Source organism: Danio aesculapii, chromosome 22, assembly GCF_903798145.1.
Source record: "Danio aesculapii chromosome 22, fDanAes4.1, whole genome shotgun sequence".
Taxonomy (NCBI): Eukaryota; Metazoa; Chordata; class Actinopteri; order Cypriniformes; family Danionidae; genus Danio; species Danio aesculapii.
This window is the reverse complement of record NC_079456.1, coordinates 32246494-32255914: the sequence shown is the minus strand read 5'-3', so window position 1 is coordinate 32255914 and position 9421 is coordinate 32246494. Positions and strand designations below refer to the sequence as shown.

The following is a 9421-nucleotide window of genomic DNA, read 5'->3' as shown; positions in this document are numbered from 1 at the left end:
TCACAGATGGGAAAAAACAATGCTTCTATGTGCATATATATATATCAAACAGGCCTTGAAATCCGAGGAACAGCTTGAATTGTGCAAGCCGAATGTCAGAATAAAGTTTAGAATCAGAAATGTGGCCTTAACCTAAGGTGACATTTTCATTGGCCATTTTTTGCAGTAATATAACCCATGCAAGTTCAGCTGTTCAGAGCAAAACCAGCTTTAGCATTTCATCCATGTGGAATACAATGGAACAAGCCCAAACCTGAGCGGCATTAATACAGCCTGTGTCAGTGATACCTGTGAGGAAGGCAATTCAACCTGACAGCTAAGTCATGGAACATCTCATTTATATAATCCGTTATAGACTGTATGTATAGCAGGGGATGCTGGGGGGGAGGCTTTAAATGTTTGTTTCCTTTTTAGAAAAATTTCATAGATCCGCACCGCACTCCATCTGATGCCATTCGCTCAAGGCTAAAAGACAATGGCTGCATTGTAAGCCTAAGAATGATTTTTCCCTTCTAAGAGGCTCGATTTGCAGGCCAGGCATGGTGAAGCTGTTATATAAGCCATGATTTCTATGACATACACACTGCATGGAGCCCGTCATGTCTTTCCTGAAGTTTCAACACTCATCATCTTGATATGTAGCAGGAGAGGCCATGAGCCGACTATGTCATGTATGTATGGGTTCCTCTGGAAGTATGGACTTTCAGTAGGTGATATTAAAAAAGAAAGAATATTATTGGAATTTTGGAGGCACGGTAGCTCAGTGGTTAGCACTGTCACCTCACAGCAAGAAAGTTGTTGGTTCAGGTACTGAGTATGCATGTTTTCCTCGTGTTTGCGTGGGTTTCCTCCAGGTGCTCCGTTTTCCCCCAAAGTCCATGACATGTGCCATAGGTAAATTGAATGGACTAAATTGACCTTGGTGTATAAGTGTGTGTGAATGCGAGAGTATGGGTGCTTTCCAGTACTAGGTTGTGGCTGGAAGAGCATCCGCTGTGTAAAACATGCTGGAATAATTGGGAGTTCATTCCATTGTGGTGACCCCTGATAAATAAGTTACTAAACTGATGAAAAATGAATGAATATTATCGTAATTCAAGTCAAGGTCTGCTGTTATTTTGATTATTACTTAGAAATGTTGTGCATCAAAAGTCAACAGAGTACAGATCAAGGTCTCATAATGCAATTCATAACTGAATCATGAAATATGGAACCTTTTTATTAACAGATACATTTTTCAGTGTAGGTTATTAACACACTTTGCAGTGTACTGTAGAACCCAACACAATCTCATGGCAATTTGCAACTTTTTGATTTAGTGTTTAATATGTAGGAATTTGTAAGATCTTGTTGGTAAATTTTAGTACAATTTACTTATCGCACCAACGCAGTCTCAGTGTGATAATGTACCTTCATGAACATTTCTGGAAAGTGCAAGTTATGTAGCCAGAGCTTCGTATGGCTGTATTTCATCTTTAAACAAACGCTATGGTGTAGTGACGCCACTGTCGGCTTCTGTTCCTTTTTGCGCCAACAGCTGACCACTTACCTCAGTGTTGAAGGCTTTTCCACTGTTACCAGATTGCCCAGTGACTCACCATGTACGTTAGTGGACTTGAGACGAAGAGTGGAGTTCACCGCAACTAGAGTTTGAGTCTGGCAAATAATGGTTCCAGAAAGCAGGTAAAACAAAAACAAAAGGCAAAAAGAAAATAAACAAGTAAATAACAGGCTGAAAAGTGGTAAGATCTGAAAACGTGGTAATCTGAAAACTTCTTTTTCTGGACTGCTTTTGAAAACACTGTTGGTTGGATTTAGGGAGGTGGTGGGCTGGTCAATCTGTGCTTTTAAAAAACACTACCAGTTGGGTTTAGAGAAGGGGGTGGGTATGGAGAATTGGTCAGTCAGTTAGTCGATAGTGGCGTCTGGTGGATTTAATGGAATGGAACTTGCAAGAGAAATTTGAGATCTGAAAAAGCATACACAGCAGCCTCTGGTAGATTCGCAAAAACAAAAAAAAAAATGCAAAAAAAATAAGTACCTCCTGGGACCTGTTTCGCAATGTCCAGAAATGTATATAGGGGTACGTATCAATAATGAATCTGGGTTGTTATCACCCAATGAGGGTTAAGGTTAGGGGTGGGGTTATGGGGCATGGCTCCTTTTAAAAAAGTTTTCATTTTCATATGGATGAAATCGTATGAATTGTTTTGAATTAGTCTCTTAGACAATTTATATAACAGTTTCCAGATGAGATCTGGCTGGTTTAATCTAGAAAGGTGTTGGCATACTAACATTGAAGCTGAAGTATTGCATAATCCACTGCTCAGCTGAAAGGTGAGCTGCTTGAACTCAGGGTGATAGTTCAGTAGATAAATGACAGTGTAACAATTTGAGGCATGTTCCTAAGGAAGGTTATAGGTCAACATGTTTTCAGCAGGTACGAAAAACAAAGCAGTAATGTATGATTCTTGTCTTTAAGTCTTCTCTAATTTGTCCAAGCCTCAGCTTTATCCAGCTCTGTCTTTTGAAGTGACTCATTAAGGGTTTACAAGGCAATTATAGAGCCTCAGAGTGGTAACAGCTGTAGAAACCATATTTATATGTGAACTAGAAAGAGGTACGCAAAGTTAAAGTTCTTGCCAAAGGCATTGTATGGCCTGTTGCCTTGATTCTGGCAACATTCTTCATTGTAAACTGCTGTTTTGGTAAATCAAGCAACTCTAGACAAAATTACAGTTACGAACTAGTGACGTTTTGTTTGAGTTATAGTAGGGAGTGGTTTTCTAAATTGCTTGTTTAAGTTTGTTTTAGTAGAAATTCTCTTCAAAGCAAATTTTCTCAGAGCACGGGACGTTCTAGAGTACACCTTGTTTTATGGTTCTCTGATGCTGAACTACGAGAAACATGCTAGGGGCTGTCATTGCATAGTTTTGGGGTGGCTTGATTCATGAATATGCCTTTGTTCACATCCTGTGGGTCAGATGAGGCTCACTGGAGCGAGTGCTTCCCTTTGCACGTCGCATGCAGTGGCACGTGTTGGAAGCGCTTGTTGTTAGAATCATTTCCCTGGAGGTGAGGTTTCTTGGCATAGGGGTTTGCTGCTGAATGCCCTTCTAGACGAGACGTAATTTACAGTGGTTAGCAATGGGCACAGATAGACAAGTGCTTGAGTCTGCTATGATGAAATAGAGAGAGACTATACTTTCCACCATGTCATATTTCTGGAAGAAGTGAGGCATATGCCATCGACCTGTCCATCTTATGTCTTGCTCATTCATTGTCATCCTGGAACTCAGACTCCCTTTGGGCATTTTGCCATTGTAGGAGTGCACCAAGTCCATGTACTAGGTCCAATCAAAATTTGGAGGGAATTGTCTCACACAAGCACAGACATGCACACCCACAAACACACAAAGTATTAAAGAAAAATACTTGCTGGAAAAAAAAAATGAGAGAGCATGTGGTCGAGCAAGACCAGCAAATGAAAGCCATGCTCACCCCCCACAAATGTGTGTGTGTGTGGATTGGGGAAGGTGGGTGTGATTGAGGCACGCATCAGCAATCTCCTCCCTCCCCGGTCACTATACATCCTAGAGGACTCCTCGCATTGTCTGTCACTCAGCAGAGGCACACAGTGAGCTCAAGAAGACCTGAAACCAGCACCAGCAGAAGAACCAGCAGCAACTCTTAGAGAAATCAGCCAGCATCCCTTCTCGATTGGAGCAAAGCACCATGGCAGGCAGTACTGTCCTTCACTTGGGCTTCCTTCTGACGCTCGCAGGAATTCTCCTCTTCGCATGCAGTTCTGCACAAAGAGTTAGAGGCAAGTTCACCACCATGGTGCCACATTCTCAAAATGTCATGTCCTGCAACAAAAGGTCTTGTGGTAAACTGTTTTTTTATATGATGCCCCTGTTTGTGTTGGAAAATGTCATGTATTTCTGCAGTACTTCTCGTAATATTTATTTGAATGTGATGCTGAATAGATTTTTTGCTGAAGCTGCAGGTACTGTTTTTTTTAGCTAGTGGCAGGTTCATTATAATTTCACCTGTTGCATTTAATTGCAAGATCTCGTGGACTGGCCGTAGGTTTGAATTTTGATTCATTTTATGAACATGCAATTTAGTTTGTGCTTGCAGGTGCATATATGCATGAGATGCAATTGAGTGGGAATTAATTAAGGTGAATTATATGCAGTAGTCAGTCTTACATGATTATAGATTGGGCGAAGCCAAACTCTGCAAAGAGGGAAAAAATGATATCTGAAGCCAGAAAGCTGCTGGAAATTAAAGCATATGTAATTTGTCCGGTACTGTCCAGATTCCAACTTTTAAAACCAGCCAGGCACTTAGATTGCTGCCTTTTCTAGGTGCAAAATGACCTTTAATTTTGGTAGTCTAAAATCCAGAGTGATAATGGTTACCTCATGGTGTATGCAGCTGGCCAAAATCAATGTTTCTTTTGTGCATGGTTGTGTGTATATATTTTTTAAAAAGTGTTCTAGAGAATATGTGTATGCGCGCAAAATGAATGCATTACACCCAAGCATCCCTGTGCATGTCTACTGTACATGTTCTTGTACCATCCTTTTTAGTTCCAAAGGAGTGTGTGTGTGAATGCAGCATGTTTCTCTCTAAGATTGTGTGCTCTCAGCATACATTTGTGCTCAGATTTAGCTTGGGCATTAGTAATACAAGCTCTCGGTTCACTCTCAGCGCTTGTTCGTCAGCTATTAAAAACCACCTTCATCTCCTGAGGGGATGAATGTCTGCACTGGCTCAGAGCCCTGTCTCTTGTACCAAGCGTCATTCAGCACAGCTAGTCAATCAGCCAAGCAGCGCTCTGTGTTTATATTTTACTGGCCAACTTCGTTTCCTTATGGATGTTGACAAAGAAGACAGCAAGAAAGTTTAATTATGAGCTGGGATTGAGTCCAAAAGGGGTGAAGATACGTTTTACAATTAATCATCTCATCCTTGCTGAAAAGAAACTTGTCAAGTCTGGTTTGGTGGTTTAAGAACGGGTTTTGAGCACTTTCACCTGGATTGAAGAAATAGTTCTCTCAAAAATGAAAATGTACTCAATATTTATTCACTCACATAGTTTTAAACCTTTATTCTGTTGAAAACTAATGAAGATATTTCTAAGAAAGCTGAAAATCTTTAACCGTTGACTTAAATAGTAGGAAAACAAAACTATGGTAGGAAGTGGTACAGATTTCCAGCTTTTATCAAAAATATCTTCTTTAGCATTCAACAGAAGAAAGTGAAATGGGTTTGGAACAAACGAAGGGTGAGTAAATGATGAAAGAATTTTCAGTTTTGGGTGATCCATCCCTTTACCAGTTGAATTTTAGATGGTCAAGCTGGGAGACCTATCCAACAAAACCAGATATGACCAGTTTGCTTACCTCGACCATGTAAAACCATGCATTTTCTTTATTTGAGACTTTATCTTCGAGTTCCCCTGGCTCAACTAAGGTAAGACATGCTTGACCAGACCAGCTAGACCAAGTCGAACCAGTTGAAACCACCGAACCCATAGTCTGGTTTATTATGTCCTTCATTTCAGCATGAATGAACTTGATTGATAATTGGCGCCTTAAAAGGAAACAGCAGTCTGAGCTGTCTGCATGCTCTCCCAGCTCATACGTAGCTTCTACATGTTACTGTACTCCAAGGTGCCTTGGGACAAAGACAGCTTAACAACACATGTGCAGGCAGCTGTACTGTAAAAGCAGCAGGTTCACAATGCACCCTGAGAACTCCAGCCAAATGCTATCAGGGGCAAGGAAAACATTGAATCTAGAGTTTGGAAAAGGTATTAGCAATCAGGGGTATGATCATCTGTTTGGTACTGGTTATTAGTATCATATGAGACCAGGAGAGCATTTTAGAAAAGTCAGAATAAGACAACGAGGATGAAAGGATTTGGGGGGTGAAAGGGAGAGAAGAGCAGCTGTTGAGTGCAGAGATCAGTACTGTTGTAAATGTGCCTGAAAGACGAATGATTTGCTGAAGTCTGGGAAAACAGTAGATTTACACTCCCTCCGAGGTCTAAGGTGATTTGCTTCTTCTGAAGTTTAGTGCCATTTTTAAATCATCTGCTTGGAAATTTGGGTCACGTTCATTCTAAAAATGTGGTGTGAAAGAGAATGGGGTTCTACTTAAGGACCAGATTCTGGGCTTTTCCATGAAAAGTGCTGACTTGTAAGAATTGTTCAGCCAACAATTAAAATTTTGTCATAATTTATTCAAATTAAGATATTTTTTACGAGTTTTTCAACTTTTTGACCATGCAATGATGAAACTGAATTGGAAGTTATGCTTTTATTGAATGGACAAGCATTCAATATCTTCTTTTGTCCTGAAGAAATTAAAGCCTGACAGTTCTGGAGGACATAAGGGTGCAAATATGTGATCCAAGACCAAAATTATACATTTTCTAACGACAAAATTCATTAGAATATTAAGTAAATCAAACTCAATTAAGACATTTATTAAATTCCTACCTTAAATGTATCAAACCTGAATTTTTTGAATTTGATCAATAATGTGGATTGCTGAGAAGTTAATTTGGACAATTTACTTTGAACAATTTTCTCAGCATTAAATTTTTTTGAACCCAGAGATGCCAGATTTACAAATAGTTGTATTTCAACAATATATTATCCCATCCTAACACATTATACATTAATGGAAACTTTAATCAGTTTACAATGATTTTTCCAAAAATTTAAACTTATGTCTTCTTGTGTTGTCTATGGTTACATATAATTTCTTTTTTGGAGATGCATCCAGTTTTCTTGACTTATTCTTGAACATGATGAAAAAACAACTCAAATAAGACATTTGATTTGAAGTGGACTGATTTTGAATGCAGACTTGGCAAGCGCCTTCTGTAGCATGGCTTCAATCCAGAGAGAATGCTGCAAATCAAACCAAGCCCTTCTAGAAATCAGTGTGTTTGTAAAATATGTTTCAAGTGGAACAAGTGCCAGATGTATAATAAATACTGGACCGTATTCATGTGAAATGCTAAAAATGAACCGTATCTGACACAATACAGTTTGAGGCAGGACGTTAGATGTGATGTTGATCAGTTTAAGTCTGGAAATCATTCAACGTTAGCGCCAAGAAAGAGCATGCATGATTACGCTTGTCAGGGGTGTCAAGTTCGCTTCCATATCTTCCATATCTTTGCTATTTGACCACCCGCTGTGTTTCTAGCATTTCCAAGGAAAAACATCAAATCTTTTTTATTATAAGATGCAGAATCACTAATCACATGGATCGGATTACTTTTATAAAATATATTCAACGCAAGTGCCTCAGAACAAAAATTGAATTTGACAGTTACTTAATTAAGATTTTATTTGCAAAAGTACACAACATGACTTGGCTAGAAAACCTCAGTTAGGATTGGAAAACTTTTTTTATTATTATTTGAAGTGATTTGTATCAATATCAGAATCAATGCTTAAATACTGTATTTGGAATGATGAGCAAATGAAGTCCATCAACACTGGCAAAACTTTACCTCTCTATGTAAATGTAATGTAATGTGTATTTATTGTTTTTGCGTCCAACATTTTTTGTGCGTTTTTATGTGCGTTCCGCATTAAAATGTTTATAGTAACATTTGGCATATTTATATGTTAATGAATGTTTAATGATTGTCTTATGCATATTATATGCTGCTTTTTTTGCTCGTTTTTGTTTATGGATGCGTCCGAAAACGCATACTTCCAAATTATATAGCACGTTAAAAACAGTATGCGAGAAGTACCTGGATGACCTACTACTTCCGCCGAGATTCGGAAGTGCAAATCCAATGCACGCTACACTTTCCCATGATGTCCCGCGAGAGAATTCATGAAATGGGAGTAAAGCTACGCAACTGAAGTGGGTAGGTCACACGATCATGACAAAATGACGGATGTAGTACGTCTGCGTTCCATTCATACTACTCACATTCCTACTGTATGGAGCATACTTTACTAATGGCCGAGTAGTACATTTAATTCAAATGCAGTGCCTACTGATTAGTAGGCGATTTTGGACACAGCTTCTACAATTTTACAATGCATAATAGCATCCTTTCATATAACAGTAAAAAGATGGAGGGCCTGAAGATTCTGTCAGTGGCCATGAAGCATTGTGTCATAAATGATGAAAAATGTCAGACAAAAGCAGCAAAATGTCACAAATAACAGAAATGACATAAATCTTTGTCAATGGCATTAAATAAAAACGTTTAAACTTTTTTTATCCCCTCAGTTGTTGTTTTTTAAATTTAGGGGAGATTTGTATTGTACAATAAGTGTTTATGTATTATGTGTGACACGCTTGTACAGTGGGTGACAGTTCAATATGACCATTACCTCTACACGTGACGCTGCGGCGAGACTAAAGGATTAAGAACATGTTTTTAGGTGTAACAGCATTTTGCGACTATGCCACCAAGGGGGCACAAAGGGAAGGGATGCGAACGAACAGAAATATACAGTAGCTGTAAATACCCTGCTACATGTAAATAAAGATGAAATAACAAAACAAAGCATTATAATTCCTTCATAAATCATTAAAAACTTGTTAATAAGCTTTATCATCATTGTAAACTTGTTAAGTGCAATGTGGATTCATTTTGGAAATTAAAATTAAAGAAATAAAAGACAACTAAAATGACAGAACAAACATAAATAAATAAATAAATAAATAAATAAATAAATAAATAAATAAATAAGGTGTTTTACCCTAAATTTTGATAGATGTACTGTGTTTTTTATGTCTTAATTATTGTACATAAGTAATAAATGAATAAATAAATAGGCCTAAATAATTATTTATTTAAAGATACCACCAGCAAAAATGGAGAAACGATCCAACGCATGGTCTAAAGGGCCCTTAAGTTGAATGCTACTTCATCAAAAGCATAAAAATAAGGGTTAATAATCTATATTGCAAACAAATTGCCTTCAGAAAATGAAAAAAGACTAACAAACTAACTAAAATAGTTAACTGTGCACTTTAATATGGATCAATAGAAGTCATCCATTTGAAAGTGGATGAAAAAGTGAATCAAAGTTGTCCTCAGACAAGAACGGGTATTGCTTTTAGTTTTAGGACAACTTTGATGATAGGTTTTGATCCAAAAATTGACTAATGTACTTACAGACAAGTACTGACATTACCCTTCAAAATGCTCATGGTTTGACCAACATAATTTTTCCCCAAAAAAGTTAATTTCCCTTGACCACAGAGTTTAAACTGCCCCAGCCTCCCTCCACTAACATGCTGTAACTGGAAAGCAACTTTTTTACAACTCTTGTCAGATGTAAAACTATTACATTTTTGGGAAAGGGAAATATCCCTTAGCTGCAGCTTTTAAAACCTCTGTGGTGACAAGCTGGTGAGA

At 38.1% G+C, this 9421-nt stretch overlaps 1 protein-coding gene across 14 annotated transcripts in view; it reads left to right on the top strand.

Annotated features, from left to right (window-relative positions):
- The first annotated feature begins 3606 nt into the window (after window positions 1-3606).
- Window positions 3607-9421, top strand: part of abi3bpb (ABI family, member 3 (NESH) binding protein b) — a 33308-nt gene continuing 27493 nt past the window's right edge. For all 14 annotated transcript variants that reach the window (XM_056447923.1, XM_056447922.1, XM_056447918.1 and 11 more), the window contains exon 1: window positions 3607-3826. In XM_056447923.1, coding sequence (XP_056303898.1) covers window positions 3736-3826 — 91 coding nt within the window. In that variant the 5' untranslated portion in view covers window positions 3607-3735. The remainder of the gene's footprint in view (window positions 3827-9421) is intronic.